The sequence below is a fragment of the Tamandua tetradactyla genome, chromosome 11, assembly GCF_023851605.1.
Source record: "Tamandua tetradactyla isolate mTamTet1 chromosome 11, mTamTet1.pri, whole genome shotgun sequence".
In the NCBI taxonomy this organism is placed as follows: Eukaryota; Metazoa; Chordata; class Mammalia; order Pilosa; family Myrmecophagidae; genus Tamandua; species Tamandua tetradactyla.
The window spans coordinates 40743122-40768797 of record NC_135337.1 but is presented as its reverse complement, the minus strand read 5'-3'; the positions used below and the strand labels follow the sequence as shown (position 1 = coordinate 40768797).

Genomic DNA, 25676 nt, shown 5'->3' with positions numbered 1-25676 from the left:
AAAAGAGGGCCCGTGGTTCCCACCGGGGAGCCTGGGTGGTGAGCCTGGCCGAGCGAGGGGCAGGGGGGCCCGCTTACACGCGCACGGCCCTGACGACTGTCGGGATTTGTGTTTTGCAGTTCCATGGAGAATGGGAGACCACCTGATCCTGCAGACTGGGCCGTGGTGGATGTTGTTGATTATTTCCGAACAGCGGGATTTGAGGAGCAAGCTAGCGCTTTTCAGGAGCAGGTAACACAGTCTGGAGAAAAACGATGAACACAATTGATTCCCTGCCCCACAGTGGAAGAAGGGAGTAGGAACGAAGGGAACAAAAGAGTGGGGGGGGACCAGGGCTGCTGCTCTTGTCTTCCATCTCAGGTCCTGATACTATCAGGCGGGTGGGGAAGGGGAATGAAAGTGATAGGCTCACGATGGCTTCCTGCAAGAGAGTAACGAAGGCCTGAGACTCAAGCACAGCTGCAGAGAGAAGGGCTCAGTTCTTTACATCCGCTTCTTAGGAAAGACTGAGGCCGCTCAGTGTGGGCCAGAAGAGCCCTCCCCTCCCTAAAAGGATGCTAGAGAGCAGGAAACAGAAGAGAAGGAAAAGGAGGCACCAAATTTGACTAGAAACATACAGCAACTTCTAGTGCTGGCTTCGGTACCAACTGAGCTCTTGTGCCCCCTCCAGTTGGCTTCCTGGTACTTAGCCTGGTGGAGTGGAAAGAATACAGGATTTTAATTCAAATCCTGATTCTTCTGTCTCTTTGTGACCTTGGGAAAGTTACTGTGTCTTTCTGAGTCTTGGTTTCACATCTATAACCTGAGACCATCAATGCCTAACTTTATAAGATATTGAAAGAATTAAAGGGCAATGCATACAAAGTACCTAGATCAGGGCCTGCCACAAAGTTGACACTCAAAAAAAATGTTGAGTTCCTGTTCATAGGTCCAGACGGTTATGGGAAGAGGGAAGGAGAAGCAAGACCCTCCCAATTGTCAGGGTCACTCCTAGTTTCATTTTGCAGGCTGAGCCAGCTCTGTAGCGATGGGCTGAAGGGACTTTGACCAGGAAGAGGCAAGGTAGGAGAACAAGCTGCAGTCCACTGGGCCAGCTCTGCAGGGAAAGATAGAGTTCCTATCTCCCTATCAGTGAAGCTGGTGGTTTTCTAAGGATTAAATATATTTTTCTAATATTATAAAATAGTTGAGAGAATTTTAACCTGAAGAATTTGCCTGGCTGCTTATTCCACATCTCTGTGGTCATTTCTTACTCCCTCAAGCTATGGACTGCATGACCTACATTGGCTAAGATGAGCTTTTCTAACATTGCATATGCCAATCTCTTGCCTTCAACATCCTTCAGACCTGAACTCTGAACATATAAATTTTCTGTAAATTTGGAAAATCTTGCAAAAATAACAGGTTTTATCAGTTTACACCCACCAGAATGGCTAAATTTAGAAAGATTGATCATTCCAAATGTTTGCAAGATGTGGAACAACCAGAACTCTTATACGTTGTGGGAGTGTAAAATAAACAATTGTACATCTACCCCATGACTCAGCAGTTTCGCTCCTGGGTATTTACCCAAGGGAAAGGAAAGCATATGTCCACAAAAAGATTTGTACATGATTGTTCTTAGTAGTTTTATTCATAAGAGTAAAAAACTGGAAACCCAACTGTCTATCAGTAGGAGACTGAACATGACAAACTCTGGTTTAGTCAATAGAACACTACCCAGTAATAAAGTGGAATGAACTATTAATATATACAGCAGCATGGATGAGTCTCAAGAATATTATGCTGAATGATAAAAAGCCGTACACAAAAGAGTTCATACTGAGAGATTCTATTTGTGTACATTTGCAGAGTAGAAAAATAAATCAATGGTGAAAAAAATCAGAACCATGGCTACTTCCTCAGGTGGGCATGGGGATTCACTAGGAAGGGACATAAGGGAACTTTCTGGATGATGATAATGTCCTATATGTTGATGGGTTTTGGGGTTACAGGTATATGTATTAATTGCTGCATTTACACAGATGAATACAAATGAGTCACTTCATACTTGTGCATTGTGTAGCCTATTTTATCTAAAAAGGAAAAGAAGGATAGACAAATTTGAAACAATTAATGGTGTACAAATTAAAGAATTTGGGAAGGAGTATATTGATATATACTACTTATTTTGAAATGCATCCATAAAAAAAGATGGATTGATAGCTGGACAGAGGGATAGATAGATGGATAAATACATGATAAAGTAAGTATAGTAGAATGTCAATTATAGACTCTAGGTGGTGGGAATATAGGTGTCCACTATAAAATTCTTACAACTTTTCTTTATTTTTTAAAATGTTCATAATAAACAAAGTCATAGGGAAAACCACAGCTTAAGTTAAAAGCAGATGACTGATCAGTTGGAACATATTTTGTTTTTAATGGTTTAATGCCCATTTGTGTGATTAAATTTAAGTAACATTGTAAAAGGTTAGCAAGAAAAGGATTCAGCTGAAAGGTCTCTTGGCCAGATTCCCAGCCACCCAGAAGCCTCTCTCAGGTGTTTGCTCAGACTCCGCTGAGGCAGACACATCTGGGCTGTAGCCCAGGGTGGGTGGAGGGGACGTGCTCTTTGGCCTTCAGAATTCTGTGCAGGACATTCCAGAGAAGACCTTTTCTCCCGAAGATGCCTTCTCTCTGGCCCCAGAGACATTGGGAGGCAAAGGAGAACAACCTTCATTCAGAATCCTTCAAGGGGAAAAGGAGCCTTGTGATACTATATTGACCCTTCTAACTCGTGAGCCTGAGAAATGATTTCCCAGAGGACTGGAGTTTGGTAAACATGGGCCAGCAACTTGAACACCTTCATTCTCATGGAAGGGTGGTTGGCTTAGCAAAGAGTCTGCCTTGAATTATTCTCTGGAAGTGAGTGGAATTTTTCTGCTGCTATAAACTTCTCATCACTTTTACTCTTCCCATTAAAGGAGATAGAGGGCAAGGAAGGACTCACTGGCCTGACTCAGACTAAGACAGAGTAGCTGGTGTGATTTTCATGAAGACTGAGGATCAGGACCTACCAGGTTAACTGGCCTCTTCCATCATTGAAATGTAGAGGACTTCAGTGGTTCAACTCTGAGGATCTTCCTGGCATTAATCTTGAGTCTACTGAGCAGTTAGCTAACACTCACCAAGGTCAACCAGGTGGGAAGACTGAAGACACCTCCAGCCCAAATATGAGACCCTTCCAGGCACATCTTCTAGGTCACTGCAGCTGAGAAACACTGTAAGTGGCTGCATCCTTAAATATTCGCATGATATATTATTTGACAGAAGTGGGGCACAGATGGAGAGCTTCCCCTAATTGCCTACCAGTCCAGAAAGGCCAACATGGTCACCAGTGATTTGGGGAGCTTATTGTTTCATGGCTGACGTGGCTGCCAGACCCGCCCTCTGTCAAATGGGCTAGCTTTCAGGAAGACACCTCTCTTCAGAGTTTGGGCTCATGTACTTCACTGGATGCTGTGTTGTTGTAACAACATACTCAGATGTCACTTTCTAGCAGTGCGCCCCCTTGGAAGATGTTAAGCCATTGAACGAAATTTGTCCAAGGGTAAGAATAGTGAGGAAATTGGATTAAGTTGGTGATCTTTGTGTAACCTCTTTTCCCCTGTGCAGGCACACTGCCACAAGCACAATTATTTCCATCAAGTTTCTCCCAGCAAGCATCTTCTGAGGCTTATGTGTGACCAACAGCCTTAAGCCAAAAGAACTGTTAAAAGGAAAGGCCTGAGTCCTTCCCAATCCTTTCTCCACCCCACCGCCAATGACCCAGTATCAATATTGACTGTATTTGGGTTGCATCACTTTTCTGGTCAATCATCTTTTATGACCTGTGATGTCATTCTCCTTCAGATTAGCATGCGGTTTGTATCATCAGAGCTACTACTGTTTACCCTGTGAACAGCTTGGCATGTGGGCTGGCCAGCCCACTGCCCTCACTAACATGGAGCACCCACTAGATTCGTTGGCCCACAAGGGCAGGTGGTGGTGGACCCGCCTAGACAAGGCGGTGTTTAAAGTGCCATCAGTATCTTCTCTGTGTCCAATAGCAGTCCTTTCCCTTGGGCACATCAAAATAGTGGCTCCTCTGCCAGGTGCCTTCAAGCAGAAAGACCTTTTAGACTGTGGTGAGAGAGCCCGAGTGAGAATGATGACTCCTGGTCAGTTTTCTCCCAGTTGACTCGTGGGCTCTGAATGATCCTGTAGAGTTACCTTTTCTAGAAGACAGATTTCTCTAAGGAGAAAGGTGAATTCAAAAAACATAATATTGCTCAATATCCTGCAAGTTAAAAAGTATTAACTTGAAACTGAGCCTCCTGAAGTATGTTTTTGATGCATGGCATAGGACACAAAACCACGTTAAGACATTGTATATACACAGTTGAATTTTCATGAATAAATGATAAAGAATTGGCACTTGCCCGTGAATATGATTGCCTAGTTTTCAAGAGTCAAAAATACCCTAGGAATTTTACTTTGCTAAAATCTTTAGCTTTCAAGAGAATACCTTTTGATTAGCCTCTTTCAAAAACATCCCTCTTTTCTGCATAAGAATGTTCAGGATAAGTTTTACTTTGTCAGACTGTGAAGGCTAAGTGAGCCATATCTTCTTGTGTGAAACCGTCTCTACTGACAATACTCTAGTGGCCAGTTAAGGAACTCTGACAGTCTAAGTATGGTAACTTCACCTCTCAAACAGGACCCTATCTACAGATCACAAAGACAACACTCCCCGTTGCAGTGTATCACTTCATTTCTATGTCTTTTTCTGTCTGATTCACATACTCAGAATGTATATTAAAAAAAGACAATACATGGGAGGTCTTTGATTCTAATTTTGTTCCCTAAGTCTGTCCTTTGTTAAATCGAGACAGACATCTCTGTGACCCATTTTTCTCATTTGATGAAATGAATGTCATTCTTTTCCTTTACCAGGAATGTGTAAAAATCATATATATATTTTTGTTGTTGTTGTTGTGGTTGTTCTAGAACCTCTCTGTCACCCACCGTGTGCCACCAGCATATATAAAATAGATGCAGAGAAGATACCCATGAGTGACTGAAAGCACTGCCATTCACAAGGAGCCAAATGGCTTTTGTTTCTGATTTAAGTGAAAGATCCATTTTGTTGTGACTGTTATTTTAACAGATGAGCTTAAGACTCCTTTTTAAGCTGCACAAACGGTGTGCTCTGCTAGCAGGCTGCCTAGTGCTAATTTTCAAACAAGGTAAAGCCTCCCCAATATATATATCATCCATCCCAAATTTTCCACCAGTAGGATTGCAAAGCAAGCACAGCATCAGCTGAGGGTCATTGGCTGAGAGTTTTGAGATCATAGTTACTCTACCAATAATAAGCTTCAAGGGGTTGGGAGTGAGAGTGGGGTGGGGGTGGGGATGTGTGGAGGATACATACACCAAAAAAGAATTTCTCCTCCAGAAGAACCATGTGATAAGACTCAAACGGTCTTGGTATAGACAAATAGTTCACCATCTTCCTTTTTGAAGTTGGTGGAATTTTTTCAGAAAATAAACTCTACCTTGGTGAGGAAAGACCTTTTAAAGAAACATGATGGATTACTACAAAGTTCTAGGGGTTCCTCAGAATGCTTCTTCCTCTGATATTAAAAAGGCTTATCACCAGTTAGCTCGACGGGTACACCCAGACAAGAACCCAGAGAACAAGGAAGCAGCTGAAGAGAAATTCAAACAAGTAGCAGCAGCCTATGAAGTCTTGTCTGATGCCAAGAAACGCAGCAACTACGACAGATCCAGAGGGAACCACTACTTCAAAAGGGGAAATGGAGGAGACAGCAGAGAGGAAAACCACTTGGAGAAGGAACTGTTGTTTAAGAGGCCACACGGCATCTTTCAGAGGGCCTTTGAAGATGAACACCTCTTCTCAGGAGATTATTTTTCCACTGGCCATGTACCTAAGGCTGAGCTGTTCCACTCCTCCTTCTTTGCAGTGACTCCTCTGTTGGACACAGGATTTTCTACTTTTGTATCCCTGGGCTCTGGACCAAGACACCCTTCCTTCAGGACATTTGTGCCCTTTGTAAGCAGCGGAATGGGAAACTTCAGACTGGTCACCACCTGTAGCCAGGTAGTGAATGGCAAGAAAGTTGTCACAAAGGAAGTGGTAGAAAATGTAAAGGAGAGGATTGAAGTGGAAAAGGAAAGACTGTTTCATTAGATTCCTCCACCTGATTGGCAAGGAGTCCTCTTTAACAGGAAGACTTTCAAATAAGATCTGTGAGTCTTGGTGTTTCTCAAAGTCAGAATTGGAATTTTAGAGAGTTTTGAAGTGGGATGGACAGGGGTCACCTTAGTCCAACCCTCTCCTCTCACATAGGAGGAGTATGGTGGGCCAGGTATTGACGCAAGAAGCTGATAGGCAGCAGCGTTGGCTTTCCAGCCCAAGTCTTTTCACTACCTTGAGCATTCTTTCCCTTATACCCTCCCTATTAGGGAAAGTAGAGAACGGCCACGAATATGGCCTTCTGAGTCTGTTTCCATGTCTTACCATCACAAATCCACTGACTTCTCTCCAATCTGCCCTGGCTGCTCCCTAGCTTGCTATTACCAAGCTGCCCTTTTCTCAGTGGTTACATTTTTTTCTCTTTCTGCACCTTTTTCTTTGCTTCTTTTCTTCCTACTTCTTCTCCTTTTTTTCCAAGCATTTCCAATGTACCAAACCACAAGAAGGCCCAATTGAAAGAGTTACCTAGGCAGGTAGAGATAATGTTAGCAGGGAGGAAGAATGAAAATCAAAGAGGCTAAGAATTTATTTTACAGTCTTTTTTAATAGCTAAGATTTATTGGGTGCTTACTAGATGTCAGGAATTCTACTTTACGTGTATTATCTCAATATTTATTTCAGCAGTGAAATAAAGTAGCAATTTTTCTCCCACCATGTATATCATATAGATAAGAAAATGAGGCTTAGAGAGACTGTTAATAAGGCCCTACTTAATAAGCAGTGAGATAATGTCTTATTCTAAGGTACTTATCCACTAAGCTATAATATCTGTGGCTTCTACTCATTTGTTACTTTTAAATCTAGGGTTTTGTCTTCATTGGAAATGTACACCTGTCATCTCTAAACCAGAGCTTGCTGGACCTTATTAAGAATGCAGACATTTAACATTATTACCCAGCAGGAATTTGAACAGCAAATACTTTAACGTGAAAACAGAATCAATGTTAAAAGTTTCACTGACGCTAACAAGTGATTATGCTTCAACACTGGAATGTGGACAGTATCCTGAAATGTGACTTATCTTTTTGTTTCGGCTTTAATCCTGATATACCTGCAAAATCATGGAATTCTTTTTTTCAATTAGCTGGAATTGTTCATACACCAACCCCTTCATTTCCACTAATGAATAGACTGGGGTCCGGAGGAATTGTTCCCTGTAGAAAGTGATGGAGTCTGCACTGGACTCTCTGTCTCCCAATCCCCCCCGCCCCCCATCCTACTACACCAGGCTAGCTGTTTGGCAATGCTTGGATTGCAGTCTTTTATAGAGACTATATAATAAATTACCAACTTTCTTAAGGAATCTTCCCATCTGTATGATTCTCCTGAGACAAATGTTGTATGTAGTTTTTGCACTTATTTAATCTTAGTAAATTTTCTGAATTTGAACAGGAATATGCACACCCCCTCTGGCAAAGGGTAGCATTCAGAGATTAAGCACACTTGCAGAAAGGGAACGGAAGGCGTCTTTGGAATCAGAACACATTCCTTTTCTGTCCAAGTCTATAAGTTTAGGCACTGTGCTAGGTTTTCACATGAAAGACTTCTAATCTCTAAAATCCTTCAAGGAGTTAGTCCCATATTACATACAAGTGAGGGAACTGAGGCTCCGGGAAGTTAAAAAACACAGTAAGTTGTGGAGACAGGATTCAGACCTTGCCCTACAGCTCACATTTCCATTGTACCATATTCTACTCTCCTTCTGAGCTCTGGTAGTCATGGTTTAAGAGGAAAATTTTGTTCTATGTATGAGTTAACCATATATTTTTCAAAAAATTTTAAATGAGAGTTCTAGGTGGATCTTTCATTTACCAAGCCTGGTCTGAGGTGAACTGCAGGGTGCCTCCTAAACAAAGGGAAAATTGAATTGAAACATGTACCTGATTTTCCATTTTGTCTGGAGTAAAGTCCGAATATCAGCATTTTTCACAGACATTCTTGGCTTTTGACAGAATAGCTGAGTTATAGAAGGACTTTTTGCTAGCAAGGTTTTTTTTTAATTGCTTTTCCATTAGTCAAGCATGTTTTCTTGTTGTATAGAAATTGAAAGCCACCATCTCTTCCTGCTGTTTAAAATATATAGAAAGCTAAATATGAGCAAACAACAGTGAAGGAAAGATGGAGAGCAGGAAGAGCTGTGCCATTTTTTAAAAAAACATTGCAAGGAAGCCAGTATTTATCCGAGTTCTCAGAACAGAGTCTTGGACTCATCTATAATTCAGATTCTTGTGACCTCACAATGTCTTCACACTGGCTACCGTGGTTTCCAGGTATTCAAAGCCCCTCTGCCGTCTCTCACGCTTGTGGCTTTCATTAATGGGCAGGCTTTAGGATTACTAGCTATTTAAGTAGGAAAAAAATACTTTAGGAACAGAAAGTCATGTCCTCTGTCCTTAAAAATAATTGCCCACTCTTGCCCTCTTAACCAACTGCTTTTTTACTGCGGTTTTTTTACTATACAGTTTTCTACTATAGTACAAAAGCTACAGTGAATAGTAATCACTTGCAAATTAACGTGTGACTCTTGACTTCTAATAGCCAACAAAATTAATGTTTCTAAAACCAAAAAACTCCACAGACAAGTAATTCTTCGTCCTTCCGCTCTGTTTGGTGAAATAAAGTTCAGTGAGTGGTGGTGGAAAGGATGGCAGCCACCTCTGCAGCACCCATAGCTCAGGGAGCATTAGCAAAAGCAGTATCTCTCAGAATTCTTTCAGAAGCCCAATTACCCACATTACCTACCGAGGAAACAGAGAAGGAAGGGACTTGCCTAAGATCAAAAAGTGAGTATTTCTTCGACCCCCCTAGCCTGACGCTATTTCTCCTACACTCTCAGGCATTCAATCACATTTTCTTCACAGCCTCACAAAGTACGTGAGAGAGTTTAAGGAATGGCCTCCTTTGGGGTGGCGTAGGAGGGGAGTCGGTTCTACATAGTGACATTGCACACTGTGTCCTCGTCTTTTGGTAGGGAAAGTGGGTCCAGAAGTATATTGGTAAAATCATGAACAGAGATGCTGTGTGTCTTAATTGGCCACGGCTTCTATGACAAATAGCACACATTGGTTGACTTAAACAACAGGAATTTATTGTCTCATAGTTTTGGTGGCTAGATGTCCACAATCAAGGTATTGGCAAGGCTTGCTTCCTCCTGGAGTTGGTAATATTCCGGTAATGCTCCATCGCATGACGATTTCCTTTCCTTATGCTGCCCTTCTGATTTCCACTGACTGACTGCACGGAACTGCATCTGCTTATAAAGACTTGCAGTCTTATGGATTGAGGCCCACCCTCATTCAGCTTGGCCTCATCTAATAAGATCGTCAAAGATCCCATTCACAAATGAGTTCACATCTTAACTGATAACATCTTCTCGGGTCTTTTTGACAAATAGGTTCATACCCACAGGATCAAAGGTTAGGATGTGAAAATTGAAAACATTTTTTGTGGGAGACACGATTTAGTCCCCAACACTGAGACTCAGCAAGCATCTAAGAAGCAGCTCAAAGTTCTCCCCGCAATAAACAAAAACAAAAATAAGGTGGCATTATAACATTCTTCTCAGTGCTTACTTTCCAAGTGTCAAACCACTTTGTATATTTGGGGTCCTCATCTCTTTCATGAGAAGTGTGCTTTTATTTTATCTCAAAGCTTTGTAGTCTCCAGTGTTCCTGAAGTGAAGTTCCCTGGTCGGGAGTGTTTGGGGAGTGGACTCGGAAAAGAACAGGGGAAGGAATTTTGCAGCTGGCAAGGCCTCTGCCTCTCACTACAATATTTGGAGGCTTGAGAATCCACTGGGAGTGTGAGTGTGTGGTAGGGGCCCTCAGCATAGAGAGGTTAATTTTCAGGTTGAGGCAGTATGCTCCTCCTCTTAACAGGAAACAAGCTCAGAGAGGGTGACCAGTGCTCATTGTTGTGATTGACACGATCCTAAGAAACCTAAGACACTAGTTCCAAATGGACTATCCGGATGGTACATATTTACTTCTCATCAACAAGAGAAGCAGAAGGGGGTTGTGAAATGAACTTCAGCCTTGACTGCAGACAGATGAGCTTTCAGTCCCTACCACCCTTTCCTAACATTGTGTTCTTGGGCAGGTTAATTTCTTGTTTGATCTATGGTTAGCCTGTAAGATGAGAACGATGCTCTGTTCTCCCCCTAATTATAGGAATGTTTTAGGAATTAAATATCCAGAAAACGCTGCATAAATTTTAACATATTTTATAAACTAAACGTGTTATTGTTCCTTTAGGAGGCAACATCTTTAAAGGTACAAGCTCTAAGCTTGCATTTAGTTTTTTAAGATGTGATATTCATGTGTTTGGAAACAAAAGGAGCTATAGATTATATTTAATCCAAAAATACAAGGAGGAGATGGAAGATAAAAATAGAAAATTCCTTTTTTTTTTTTTTTCCATTTTGGCACAATTAACAATGTAATGTTTTTACCTTGGGGACAATCAATATGACTTTTTCCTTTGAACTTCTAAAGACAGCCTTTCTTCATTATCCTTGAGCTTTCGAACTTATGTTTTGGCTTTACCCTCTGCTTCGATTCTAGGAAATTGATGGAAAATCTCTGCTATTGATGACAAGGAACGATGTGTTGACCGGACTTCAGTTAAAATTGGGGCCTGCTCTGAAAATCTATGAGTATCATGTAAAACCTCTGCAAACAAAACATTTAAAGAACAACTCTTCATAGTACGGTCAAATTGGGGTCTTCAGCCTCAAAAAATAAATAATTGCATAATTTAGTTTCATGTGATGAAACTCTGTAAACAGAATACATACATGTGTATATGTAAAGAATTTCAATCAAATGAAAACGTTATCCTATTGGATAGACTAGGCAATCCATCGGCTGACCTGAATTCGGCCAGGGGAGCGAGGACACAGTGTGGACAGGACAGTTTTTATTACAGAATTTATCAAACAGAATTATTTGGACACAATCAGATACCCCTCCCCACAAGAGCTTTGACATCATAAGGATTTTCTTCATTTCTTCATAGATAGCTTACCCAAAATCCTTTTTAAAAAATTTAATGAGATGAACATCTTTTGGTTATAGACTTGAGACAATTGAAGACAAGAAAACTTGAGGAGGGGTAGGAAAGATAAAGGGATTGCTGTCTCCCTCAAATTCCTCTGCTCCTTGGAGCTTGTGTAACTTGGATGGAATTGCCAACGCCCTTTTTTATAGAGGAGCCTCCATTTGACCTTATTAAGGTTTCACTGGCATATGCTGCAGTGTTTGAAATACACACGCATCATCACCCCTTCAGGAGCAGAACTGTAGCTCTGAAAAGAGAAACCCTGTTGTGTATTGGGGATGTCCATCCGTATTGACCTAGCTTTCACAGGGGATAATGGTACTTTCTGCATTAGACTTGCTTTTAAATTGGTTCTTGGTTTCCGACAAAAGTTTTTTTTTCACTTTATGGTTTGTATTTATGATCATTTGTTTCTGAAAAAATTTACCAAGAGTTATAGATCAAAAAAGCCTTGTTCCTAGTACAGAATATTTTTATATATATATATATATATTCCTTCATGATGGTGTAATATTTTTTAATTGTTCTGATGCTTTGTTTGATTCCTGGTTTAAGTACTTGTTTTTTAAAACTTGAAAAAGTGGACTTGTTACATCTCTGTTCAAAGAGACAAGTGTTCAATCTCTGTGTGTTAATGCCTTGTTGAATTGGTGCTTTGTGATCACAATAAAGCATTGCTTTAGTTTATTCCCAGTGTATCTTTGTTCTTTTCTGTTTGGTTGCTTCTGTGGTTGGGATTAAGAAATAAGGTATCTCCTTGAAACCTATAAAACAGGTTGAACAACAACAAAAAAAAGACTTTAGATATAGAAATGATGTGGGCATATGTGTGGATTTATCCTCTCTATAAATTGAATCAACCAAGTAGGCCTCATTCTTTCTCTTACTCCTACCCAAAAAACAAATTTTAACATCATTTTAGCCAAAAATTCTTTACTTGCTTATAGACAGTGGGGGGGATCATGAATTTTTTTTGAAATTTTGATGAAAGCTATATTCATTTTCTAGAACTATCTTGACAAAAATCTGGTAGTTTAAAAACAGCAGAAACTTATCGTCTCACAGCTCTGGAGGCTAGAAGTCTGAGATTGAGATCTGGGCAGGACTATGCTCTAGGGATGAGCCTTCCCATCTCTCCCTACTTTGTGGGGGTGGTCCTCAATCCCCGGGGTGCCACAGCCTGAACCTGCACAACTCCTGTCTGCACCTGTTGGGAACTGAATCATGCACCCCACAAGTGGCTTATTCGGGTCACAACCCCTGGACCTGTGGGTGTGGAACTATTGTAAAAAAGGATCTTTGGAAGATGTTGCTTCTGTTTAAGGTGAGACCTAACTGGTCCTGGGTTCTGGAATCCTTTATAAGCAGAATGAAATTCAGGCAGAGAGAGAGAAGCCACAGGGAGCAGTCAGAAGCTACAAGTCAATGGAACATGGAGGTGAAAGGAAAAGGCATTACCATGTGCATCGCCATGTAACAGAAAAGCCAAGGAACCCCAGAGATTGCTGGCCAGTCAGAAGGGACCCACCCTGGGAGGAAGCAAGCCTTCCAGCCTCTGAAACTGTGAGCCAATAAATTCTTGTTGTTGAGCCAACCCATTGTATGGTGTTTGTTTTTTTAACTAGGAAATGAAAATAGGTCCATCTTCACATGGCCTTCTCCCTGGTGTGTCTCTTTCTCTGTATTTTTCTCTTTTTATAAGGACTCCAGTCATGATGGATTAAGTGCCCACCCTACAGCAGTATGACCTAATCTTAACCAAATCCGTCTGCAATAAACCAATTTGCAAATAAAGCCACATTCTCAGTATGGGGGGTTAGAAAGTCAACATATTTGGGGGTCATGGAGGGGGGACAGAATTCAACTCATAACCCATTGGCCTTCCCTCTAGACAAAAGCTCATATTCCCACATATAAAAATTTTGCAGAGTTCACGTACTTCCTGAAGTTCCTTTTTCCTCTTCATCAAGTGAACAGTCCCTATTTTCAAGGGTGTTATTAATTCATTTCCTGTGGAGATAATTTCTCTAAAGTACAGGAAAACTTGAGATGAGTGATTAAAAAACACAGGAAACAGTATAGATAGTGGGGTTCAAAAATGCCTTTTAAATTAATTCAACAATTATGGAGCTTATCGAGTGACTACATTTTAGGAAATGCTTTGCTTTGCACGATAAATTGGAAAGAGGATTACAAAAGAGACATTTTCTATCCCCAAATTCTATCTGAAGCAGAGAACACAAGTAACAATGAAAAGGAGAATATAGGCAAGTGCTATAATGAGTGGCAGAGGCTAAAGGTGAACGCTGCCTGACTGGAGATATGGGCGGAAAAGAGAATGAGAGCTCAAGTAGAAGCAATATGGAATGACAAATGTGATTAGCCCTTGTGAAGGAGTTTCCCACCAGTAAAATGGGGATGGTATTTAAACCCTCTCTGCCTCAGAGGCATCATATGAGGAATATCTGAGCCCTGTTTTAGGTGCATCCAACCTGAACCCTTCTGTATTCATTTGGGATAGGTTTGGCTATGAATGCTGGAAACTTCACACCCCACTCCTCCTTTTAAATTAAATACTTCAAAGAAATTGTGCATACTCCTTCCTCATATATATTGTTGACCAGAATTCAGACACATCGCTCCATCTAAGCTACAAGAGAAGCTGTGAAATAGTCTTCTTTTTCTTTAGAGACCTGGGCCCAGCTAAAATTCAAAAGTTCTGTTACTCTGGAGGCAAGGGACAAAGAATTTGCTGTGGCACTCCTATCATCTAGCCATTGTACATGCTAAAGAAATGACACTGAAACTGTGTTTTCATTTTGTATTTTTCTCTATATGTGAACTTGGGTTCACACTCCCATCAGTTTCTGGACTTTTTTTTTTTTCAATCACTGTCATCTCCCACAACAATTGAAAGCTATTCAATAACTTCAAGCTAACTCAACTAAGCTTCAGATCTGCTCTATACTACTCTATAAATTGTTATTGGAAGAAAAAAATAAGAAAAATATCTTAATTTGAAAGCAAACGAAAGTTTGAAAGCACACAAAAGGATCAAATCATTCCTTCAGCCTCTGTTGACAGCTTTTGAATAAAATTAACAAAATATGATCTGCTTTCTTGATACCCAGAATAAAGGCCTAAGACACCCAGGCCTGAGTGGCTTAACAATAATGGAAAGCACTTTCATTCCCACCTGCCCAGGGGAGAAGCTGTATGATCAAAATAGGCCACAGAGTACTTGAAATTCAGGAAGGTAAGTAGCCTTTGTCTCTAGATAGCAGTAAAAACCAGCAACGGCTGATTCCTTCCTGAACCACACTAGAGTTCTAATAGAGCCATCAGGGTCTGTAACTAGTAGCAAATACATGTGCTATGTGAGCGAAATGAGTATGCTGTGCTACCAATATATTATGGCAAAGGGTTTATGGGAGAACGATTGAATGTAGAATTCATGTTATTCTCAGCTGGTGGAACACTCAGGATATCAGAATCTCCAGGAAGAGTTAAAAAAAAATAATAATTGCAACTCTACCTCCTCTTCCCACCCCATGTTCAAATCTGATTCAGACCCTACGAGGGAGATTTAATGAATTGATTGAAAGAAGAGGTCAGAAACTGGCTCTTCTCAGTGGAATCTAAACTGACGAATGCAGTGTCTGTGTCGGTCTCTTAAGCTATTTTTGCAGTCTTCTAGCCTAAAGTTCCAATCTGTCATAGCCTCTTCCGTTCCCTAATGTCTTACAGCAACTTTATACTTTTACATTCACTGTCTGGACCTTGAAGAGATTTGAGATTTTGACTGCCTGATCCCAAGCAAAGAACACCCAGAAAGCCTCCTTAGAGGAAGTTATTAGGGAAATAGTGGTTGCAAGTGGCTTCAGTTGAGAAGAAAACAAGCTGGTATATTGCACTGGAATGCACAACAGATTTGAGCATCATTTTTGATAGTTAGTGGAAATGATGAATGGGAAGAAAGAGAGACCAATTGGTGGCGATCTCTTCATTCTGTCAACAGATAATCTACGCGAACATAGGATTTTTTTTCCTCCGAGTTTTGTGTGCACTGTCAGGGATACATGCTGTCCTTTGTATTAGTGAAATAGATCTTTGGAGGAATTCCATTTTGAAAAATCGAATGACCCATAGTTGCCCAACCACTCCCGTATTTAGACGCCAAATGCAAAATGTACTTACTGGTGGTGAGTCATCTGCCTTTGACTGTCATTGCAAATGGGATCTGCAGGGGTCAGGTCTGGGCCCAGAGCCATTAAGTATTTTCAGTAATGATTGGGACAATGAAATTAAATGTTCAAAGAGCTGACTGCAACAGGATAGATATGCCTCTTAGGAGAAAACTTGTTAATTCTGCCTCTAAACCAGGAACAGAAGCCACAGGAAGGAGGGAGAGGGGAATGGGTGCATTAATGAACAGCTTATTAGCTTCATACTGTAGCTCCTTAGGCAATTAAGCAGTCTAGGTAACATTTCAGGCTGTTAGTGGCAGTACTACAGAGAAAGAGATTAATATGATCACATCCAAGTTCATATGGTGACTGTGGCTATCTTATGTCCTAAAATCACAAAGTAATGAGTTGTTTCTAACGTAGTACTGGGGAAGAATAATGGAAGCTCTTGTGAGTAAATTGGAGAAGTCTTTGGCTATCCACCAGTAGGTAAATATGTTCATAACTTCTTTACCTCAGGTAAGGATGCTCCTTTCTACAATTGTTTTTAGGGAGAAATCAGGAAAAGCAAGAGATGCCAGGCAATCTTCAAATAGAAAATGTGTCCCTCTTCCAGAGAAGGAGTACATGGGTGGACATATCATCTTTATCATAGAAGAGGAGGTAAAGAGGTCAGCAAGAAAGGGGGAAATAATACTCAATATACCTGTGGAGGGTGCCATGGCCCCCAGGCAGCCAGATCAACAGTAAGGGGCAATATGCACAAGATAGCATCTGTTATCACCCACACACCACCCGTGGGAGGCATCTATGATGAGAGGCCTTAAGCATCTGAAAAGCCAGGCAAAGTAACCTAAGAAAGAGCTGCTGCAAGGGCCTCCGGCTCTTGTCATTGGTGGGTTGGGCTAAACAATGGGAATGTACTGGCTCACAGTTTAAGGCTGGGAAAAAGTCCAAATCAAAGCATCATCAAGGTGATGCCTTCTTCTGAAGACTGTGACTTTATGGAGTTGACTCCTGATGACCATTGGTCCTTAGAGTCATAGGCCTCTCCCATCTCTTCTAGCTTTCAGGTTCCATTGTTGTTCAGCTTACTTCCTGTGGCTTTCTCTATATGTGTCTGAAATTTACTCCACTTATAAATAGCTCCTGTAATAGGATTAAGACCTATACCGATTGGACTGGGCCACACCTTAACTGAAGTAACCTCATCAAAAGGTCCTACTTACAATGCACTGATACCCACAGAAATGGATTACATTTAAGAAAATATTTTTCTGGGGTACACACAGATTCAAACCACCACAAGCACCTCTTATGAAAAGTTGCACTCAGTACTTCCACTTTCATCCCATTAACAAGAACTTGATCATTTGGCTATCCCTAGCTGTAAGGGAGGTTTATTTTTACATTAAATTTCTATGATTTTCTAAGAATCCAGTTATTTCATTTATATATCATTCTCCCCTTCACGATCAATTAAAACTTACAGCATTCTCATTTTCTACACTGTCATTTCCCCTTTATAAATATTCTAAGATTACAGTTTCATATGTTCTCTCTTGACTTCTCTCTTAGGAACAGCTGTTTTTCTTGAGAGTTGTCAAAACTGCTGATTGTGCAATCCCTATAACTTTAGGATGAAATCACTCTCACAGTGTCTTCTGGTGGAAGTGATCCCCCTCTATGAATATGATCTCTGTATTAGCAGAGTCTAGAGTTGAGGGAATGAGGAAATGGGTCACTGGGAGTGATGGTAGGTGGGGCTTACCCAATTACCATCCTTTGGTTACCAGACCCAGGCATGCTACCTGTTGAGGACATAGCACCACATAAGTAAAGTGTTTAGGGAAAATACTGCATCCTAGAGGATGGTACCCCCATGATCACAGAGTATTATCTCCATGCTGATACTTCAATTATGCTTCTAAGAGACTATTCCATCAGTCTATCAGGCTAGCAGCTTCTGGATGGTTTAGTATGTGATAAGACATATGGTCATTTATTGACTGCCACATCTCCTTTACCTTAAAGTGTGTCCCTTGGGTTGAATGATGTTATGTGAGACTCTATAAGTCCTTGGGTAGTGATGCTGGCTGAGTCACTGCAGAAAGGAAAGGTAAAACAATACCTAGAATAGGAATCAATTTTTGTCAAGATGGATCACTGCCACTTTCAGGATGAAAGAGGTCCAATGTATTCAACTTGCTGCCAAGAAGCTGGCCACTTATGAGAAGTTGCACACAGCACTTTCTCTTATATCTCATTAAAAAGAACTTAGCTCCTCTAGCTGCAAGGAAGGTTGGGAAATTTAGTCTTTCTTTCAACAGTCATGTATCCAGCTAAACAAGGTCAGGAAGATGACCATGCAGGAAACTAGCAGTCCTTCCATAATGCTAATCTCATAAAGTTGATGGGGGTTAAATGAGAGTACTTCTACCATCATTGGTATTCCATAAGGTTTAGTGACAAATAAACAGCTCATTCAATATTGATCTTTACTGCTGATGAGTTGGATATTTGTTAGCAACAAATATGATCGGTCATGGAAAATAGGATCCCATGCTTTTTAGACCTATGTATAGCCTCGATTACTGCCACCATGGCTAATCTACTCATGAGCTCATTGTGCCATCACTGGGATGGCTGATGACAGAGGCTGGCTGACATCAACTGACCAAGTCATTCTGTCTGATTAATTGATTAGTGACTTTTCCATGGTTGTTGCTCTTTGGTGGACATGTAAATGCAATGCAAAGATCTTCAAATTTCATATTCATTCCCACACATCCATGCTTTTCTTCTTTCCAATCTCCCTCTCTTCTGCTTTCCAAGTGCCTGACCAATCGAACAAGCTATTTTTCACAGAGGTTTATATGTAGTCATACCCAGGGCCACTTTTCTTTCCGCACAAAGTTGATGACCATTTGGTGCATTTCCCAAAGCTATACCCACTGGGAGGATTCCCCTTACTACTGTCATAAATGCCACCTCCCTTATAGCCATAGCTGTGAAAGGTTCTGGACAAACAGTAGTATATAACTCATGGATCTGGGCCACCTGCTTATTTATCTCACTTGTGTCCTCTAGCCCTATTTGTGCCTGATCTCAGATCTATCATTTCCATCCTGTAGGAGATTGCTGCTGGGCCCACCCAGCCTTAACACTTGGTGGGTCTAAGAGAGCCTAGTTCATGATGAGCAGCTATGGCCACAAAGTCACTTGATGACACAAGGTCATATTTCCTCTTTTTACTAGGTTCAAGTAGCACACCAGGAGCTATTTTTCAAGTGGTAAGTAAATCTCAGATACAGGTAGCCTGGCCTTGCTCCAGAACCCTAGGAGTCCATATTGTAATTTTCCTATTAGGGCTTGCCATAAGCCCCACACAGCATCTTTCCCAACCAGCAATACCTTTAATATCCTAGGGGCTGCTGATTCATATGGCCCAAGCAGCAGATATGCCTGCACTATGGCCTGAACCTGCTGCAAAGCCTTTTACTGTTCTAGAGTCCACACAAAGCTGAAAGCCTTCCTTGTTGCTTCAGTAAATTGGTTGGAGCAGTATTCCCATTCCAAGGTGTAAAACATGATACCTCAGAAACCTGAAACAGCTAGAAGTCGTTGTGCTTTTTTCTTTTTTGGTGGATGCATGGGCTAGAAATTTAAGCCAGGCCTCCTGTATGGCAGGTGCTCACTCTACCACTGAACCACCTGGGCACACATTGTGCTTCTTCTTGATGGTGGGAAGTTTGACATGCAGCAATTCGTCCTTTCTTTAGGAGGGAATGTCCTGGAATGCCCTAGACCAGAAGACGGTAACTTTTTATTCTGTAAAGGGCCAGAGAGTAAATATTTTATACTTTGTGGGCCATATTGTCTCTGTTACAACTATTCCAATCCGCCATTATAGCACAAAAATAGCCAACAGACAGTATTTAAATGAATGGGCATGGCTGTGTTCCAAAAAAACTTTATTTACAAAAATAGGTGATGGGACAGATTTTGCCAACCCCTGCCCTAGACCACTGAAATCCTAAAAAATCTATTAATGTCATGGGGGCAAGGACATAAATATACACCATTGTCCATCCCGTGTGTGGTGGTTTGAAGCTATATGTGCCCCCCCCAAAATGTTTAAAATTTAATCCATTCCTGTGGACATGAACCCATTCTAAGTATAACTTTTTGATGAGGCTGCTTCAGTTAAGGTGTGGCCCACCTCAGCCATGATGGATCTTAATCCTATTACTGGAGTCATTTATAAGTGAAATGAAATTGAGACAGAGAGAGAGAAAGCCACAGGAAGTAGGAAGCTGAAATAAACAAAACCCAGAAAAGAAAAGAAGGACTAGGAGAGGCTGCCATCTGCATTGCCATGTGACAAGCTAAAAACGAAGAATCACCGGCAGCCAGCCCCAGAATGCCACAATCTTCAGGGAGAAAGCATCGCTTTGATGATTCCTTCATTTGCACTTTATTTTAGGCTTAAAGCCAGAAACAAATAAACTCCCATTGTTTAAGACAAATCGTTTTACTGTATTTGCCTAAACAACTTAGCAAACCAAAAGAGAGTTTGGTACCAAGAGAATGGGATGCTGCTTTTGCAAATACCAAAAATTTGGAAACAGCCTTGGAATTGGATAATGGCTAGAGACTGGAAGAATAATGAAATGCTTGAAAAAAAGGCCCAGCTTTCTCTGAAGAGTCTGTCGGTAGAAATATGGATGCTAAAAAGACCTCTGATGAGGTCTTAGAAATGATGAATGTGTTATTGGAAAATGGAAGAAAGGTGGTCCTTGTTTTAAAGTGGCAGAAAACTTGGCAAAATTGAGTTCTGATACCGGATGGAAGGCAGAACTTGAGAGTAATGAACTTGGATATTTAGCTGAGGAGATTTCCAAGCTAAGTGCAAGAATTGCAGCCTGGTTTTTCCTTGCAGCTTATAGTAAAATGTGAGAAGAAAGGGATAAGCCGAGGACTGAACTCTTGGGCACAAAGAAAGCAGAAATTGGTGATTTGGAAAATTCTGAGCTCCCAGAAAGTGAAGTCCCTAGAGAACAGTGCTCCATGTGAGGATTTAACTGAACATGGATCTAGTTAGCAATCTTCTTGCAAGTCAGGATTAGAAATGCAGTTATCCAGGAAAGACTAGTTGAAATCCTTTTGTCTGATAGTTTGGACACCTGTGTACTATGTGCAAACTGACAAGCTTTTTGTGCAATCTGAGTGAACGAAATCACTGCCAACCTGGACTAAAAGGGACAGAGAAGGGAAAAATCACTTCAAGGGCAGAAGCATGGAAGCTGAGATCTGGACTGAAGACTTCTTCTCAGGCCAAGAGAGCTGCTTACCAATGTGTGTAGGAAGGATGAGTTGGCCTTGGTGTTTGGAGCGGGTCTTCAGCCCATTATTCTGGAAGAGTGCTGCCACCCCAACGCCCAGAGAGGGCGTAGCCTGTGCCCTGGCATTTGTGGAGAGCTTGGCCACCAACCTGATGCCTGGAGAGAGTAGAGCCTTCACCCCCGTGTTCAAGGAGAGCGCGGTCACTAGGCAAGCACTTGGAAGGGGCTGCCACATCATCAGACCCAGAGGTCAAAACATTGTTCAGTATATGATCTCAGACCTTGAAATCTAATCAAGTATGTCCTGCTGTGTTTCGGAATTGTTTGGGACCAGTAACCCTTATTTTTATTCCAATTTCATTGTTCTGGAATGGAAATATTTATATTATGCCTGCCCCTCTATTGTGTACTGGAAGCAAATAACTTGTTCTCCAGGTTTCACAGATTCACAGACAGAGGGGAATTATGCCCCAGGACAGACCTCAACCATAACCGATCTTGATGAGACTCTGTACTAAGCATTGTTTCTGAAATGACTCAAGGCTTTTGGGATATTGTGAAGGAATGAATGTACTTTGCATATGGAAAGAACATGCCTATCTATGGTCCAGAAGGAAGTTGTATGTAACCTAGAAAAACATGTTCTTAAATTTAATCCATTTCTGTGGGAGTGAACCCATTGTAAGTAGGGTCTTTTGATGAGATTACTTAAATTAGGGTGTGACCCACCTCATTCAGCATGCATCTTAATCCTACTACTAGAGTCCTTTATAAAGAGAATGAAATTCATTCACATAGAGAGAAAGCCACAGGAAGCAAGAAGATGAAATTGAACAGGAGATGCTACCATGTGCTGTGCCTTCCCATGTGACAGAGGAACCAAGAATCACCTGCAGTGAACCCTAGAACACCACAGTATTCATGGAGAAAATATTACCTTAAAGATGCTTTGATTTGCACATTTTCCTAGACTCAGAACTGTTCATGAATACATTCCCATTGTTTAAGCTGAACCATTTCATGGTATATGCTTGAGCAGCCTAGGATACTGAACACCAGGTGAAAGGAAACTGCTTCTGTTTCTCCTTCATTATTTGAAAATCTGATGGGTTTTATTTAACACCCCCAGGATCCAGTCCCATATATAATCTTCCAGCTCCTGTATATATTGAATGGGTCTTTGCAGTTCTTTTGGCTGATGGCTCCTTTCTTCCTAAAGCAGCTCAGTATGTCCCAGGTGGGTTTATAATGTGTCTCAATCCTATTTGTAGGCCTGGAGGGGAGGGGGAGTAATTATACCCAAAGGGGTATGTGTTGTCATGCTAGGCAGTAAACACAAGCAAGGAGAATAGCACTATCTTCTTCTGCAAGCACAAATATTTCTGGAAAATCTTGGATTTTGAGATTTCAAGTATACCAGTCAGGGCTCTAACCTTGGTGTAGTAGCTTTGTCAGTGTTGGGAATTTTAATCTGCTCTGGAGCTCTGCTACTCTTATAATTAAGTCCTGGGCCTGACCCTAAGCTTTTTGTGCCATTCATCTGCCAAGGAGGTACTCTTGCTTTTACACTTGGTCTGATATTGGTTATCAATCTCCTTCCATTTTTCATTAACTTTCTTCATCAGTGGTCCTTACAATAGTCACCCAAATTCAGTAGTCCTTATAATAACCATTTCTCTAAACCTTTCAAACATCTGTGATATTGCCACTGCCAGTATATTCCCTTCCTGCTGTATCCCATCCCAATTCACCTCCTGTGAAAATTTTAACTGAATTCTGATGCCCACTAGGCGTCACACACCACCAAGAATGGGGTTCTCTTTGCCAGTTGGCTAGAGTTGGTGATCAAACTTCAAAATCCATTTTAGAGTTTTTTTCCTAGAACCATACCTTGTATCAACTATCACAAAGTCAGCTTCCCTGAGAAAAATTAGTGAGTCCCTGAGAATTGCATGAAGGAGATTTCTTGGGGAGCACTCTCTGGAATAATGCTTGTGAGGAGTGATGGAAAGAAGACTGGACATAAGGAGGAATTGAACTGTGATGCAGTTGCAACAGAGGCCTTAGCCAATTGGGAGCACTGGAGCTAGAATGGCCCTGCAGAGTTGTCACAATCAAAGCAAGGGGGTCAGAACTTTGAACCTCCCATACGGGCTTGGCATTGGATGTAAGCTGCACCCAGGGAGCAGGTATAAACTTGAGCAAGACAGCTTCCTTCAACAAAGGGCAATATAGTTATTCAACTATAAGCCATCAGAGATCAACACCTTGAATATCTGAGGCAATGAGTGTTTTGGCCCCAAGAGAGATCTGGGTGGCTCACCACAGTATCTTTAAGAGGATCTTTATCAGCCATTTTATGGTCACACTGAAGATATCAGAGCAAAGGATGGATTTCCTTTGAACTGGAGTCATTGATGCCATCCCTGAGTTTCCAAACCAATTCTTAAAGATGATGTCATTTCCATTGGACGCTCTTAAGTATTCAGTTACTTGCAACCAAAAGCATCCTAACTTATGCATATATGATCTCAGCTAATCCTCAGTTACCTTGTGAGGTAGGAAGTATAATTATTATTCCCATTTCACAAATAAGAGAACTGAGACAGTTCAAAGGCATATGGCTAGTGATTGGTAGAGCCCAATCTAAATGTTAGCACTCTCTGGATCCAAGAGCCTTGCTCTTCAACCCAAATGTCTCTGTGGCAGCTGATCAAACTGGCAAGGAGACCAGTGACCATCCTCCAGGCCTGAAGGGAACAGTAGCCTGAGTGTAGCTAAAAATCCTTTATGTGCTTGTACCAGAAGAGCTGCCTGCAAGAAGAAGCCTACTGTCCCTTACGTGGTGTAATGGGCTGAGGGGTGGTTCCCCCAAGGATCTTGAGGTGAAGAGAGCATCCTGGATTATTCAGTTGGGCCCTAAACCCAATGACAAGAGATGCACAGGGGAGATTAACAGACAGAAGTGGAGGAGGTGGTAATGCGACCCCAGAGGCCAAGATTGAAACCACGCAGTGACAAACCCAGGAATACTGACAGCCATCAAAGCTGGAAGACACAAGGCACAGAATCTCTCCTAGAGCCTTCAGAGGAAGAGTGGCCCTGCCAACACCTTGGGTTTGGACTTGTGGCCTCCAGAAGTATGAGAGAATACATTTCTGTCGTTTATCCACCAAGTCTGTGGTACTTTGTTTTGGCAGCATCAAAGAACTAAAACACTTGGGATCTTTCTCTTTTATTTTGAATACATTAATTTCTCTTTCTCCTGCAAAGGTGATCCGTATACCTTTCTTCTAAGTTTGGTTGAATGTATTCCTGTAAGGTTTTATGGGAGTCCTTTAAAGTTTAATGCTAGAATGGAAACCATATCCTTAGCAGAGGTTAAGGTACCTGTAGAGAAAAGAATAAGCATTTTTCTGGGAAGAAGGTCCTTAGCCATTATATTCTCAGTAAGATCCAATAAACTCTAAGAATTTTTGAGAGGAAGTAAGGGCAAATGGAAGAATGACAGTCAGCGGAGTTCTGAGAGAAATGAGAACAAAGACTCTGAAAAATAAAAAGAGATTAGGTTTCAAATATTTGGAAGCAGGAAGAACCTAGAGTGGCTGGTTAGAAGGCTTGAAATCCATATCTTCAGAAATAAGCTTCTGTTTCCTCATAAATGCAGGTAAGGAAGCAGAAGTTACAATAGATTTGCAAAGGAGGCTACAAAGGGCAAACTCCACATAGCTCAGAGTCTGAAAGAAAGGAAATATTTTCTGGTCAAAGGGTGTGAAGATTAGAGAAAAGTGTGAATTTCTTTAGCTAAAACTTGCAGGAGCTTGAAAAAGTTAAATAATGTTTCAATGGTAAACAAGTAAAGTTATTCCTATTATATTGGGGAGAAAAAAAGGAAGAGAAAGCAGGTTGCTAAAAATAAGAAATGGTATGAACTTAAGTCTGACTCTCAAAAGGAAAAGTAACAGGACACATTTTCTGGGTCTCTCTCTATGACAAATTATGAGATGAAATTTAGAATACTGGAACAAGACTTAGCCAGAATCGTGGCTACCAAAAACTCCAGCCCCAAGTGATGGCTTATTCCAAGGAGCACAAGGCAAACTGCCTTCCAAGCAGTAGATGGGTTAGAAAGACCTGCATTAAGCCTCTGGGAAAGTACCTGAGATCGGGTTGGGGTAAGGAAGGGAGTGAGGAGAGGGGAAGAGTGTGTGAGAGCAGCTCTGCTTCCCAGAAAATTGCAAGAGAATCCCCGTAGCTCTCCATAACAAGATTAGAAAGTGTTTTGATACAAATTGCCTCACCAGGTGTTTATGGTTCACAGTTTGCCTACATGTTTGAAAGGAGCAGGTGAAACCCCAAGCCTGGTTTTCAGCACATAGTTTATAATTCTAGTCACAAGAAAACTTCTTTTACCAAATAGGCCCTTGAAATTTTCATAGACTACAGGCTTTCCTGCCACGCACCTGGGGGAGAACTTCAAACAGCTCATTTGCAATCTGTACATTTTTGAGAGCTCAGGAGAAGCAAAATGTATATCTTTATATACTATTGGCAGCAATAGGATTGCATCTAAGGATGCTGCTCTAACATCGATTTATTCTTCTTTTAGCAAATATGTTTCTAAAACTCACATGAACAAGAGAACATCAAGTAAGAAAGGGCCTAATTGAGTTTGTTTTAGGAAAAGTTATGTCAGACTCTCAGAGTCTCTTTGAACATAATTATCAAATTAAGCAAAGAAATAAAATGCAAATTATATGATGTAAAAGCACATTTTGTAAC

General features: G+C 41.2%; 1 protein-coding gene and 1 long non-coding RNA gene across 7 annotated transcripts in view; one reads left to right on the top strand and one right to left on the bottom strand.

Annotated features, from left to right (window-relative positions):
- Window positions 1-11062, top strand: part of SAMD13 (sterile alpha motif domain containing 13) — a 40007-nt gene extending 28945 nt beyond the window's left edge. For 5 of the 6 annotated variants that reach the window (XM_077120472.1, XM_077120473.1, XM_077120475.1 and 2 more), the window contains 2 exons: window positions 120-231; window positions 10867-11062. In XM_077120472.1, coding sequence (XP_076976587.1) covers window positions 120-231; window positions 10867-11010 — 256 coding nt within the window. In that variant the 3' untranslated portion in view covers window positions 11011-11062. Of the gene's footprint in view, window positions 1-119; window positions 232-2092; window positions 6298-10866 lie in introns of those variants that run through there. The other variant, XR_013159368.1, reaches the window with a different exon arrangement.
- On the bottom strand, window positions 2368-8490 carry LOC143650108 (uncharacterized). Its single transcript, XR_013159369.1, has 3 exons — window positions 8185-8490; window positions 6569-6769; window positions 2368-4276 (listed from the first exon to the last, which is right to left on the bottom strand). It is a non-coding gene; the product is annotated as an uncharacterized LOC143650108 (long non-coding RNA).
- Window positions 11063-25676: the final 14614 nt, after the last annotated feature.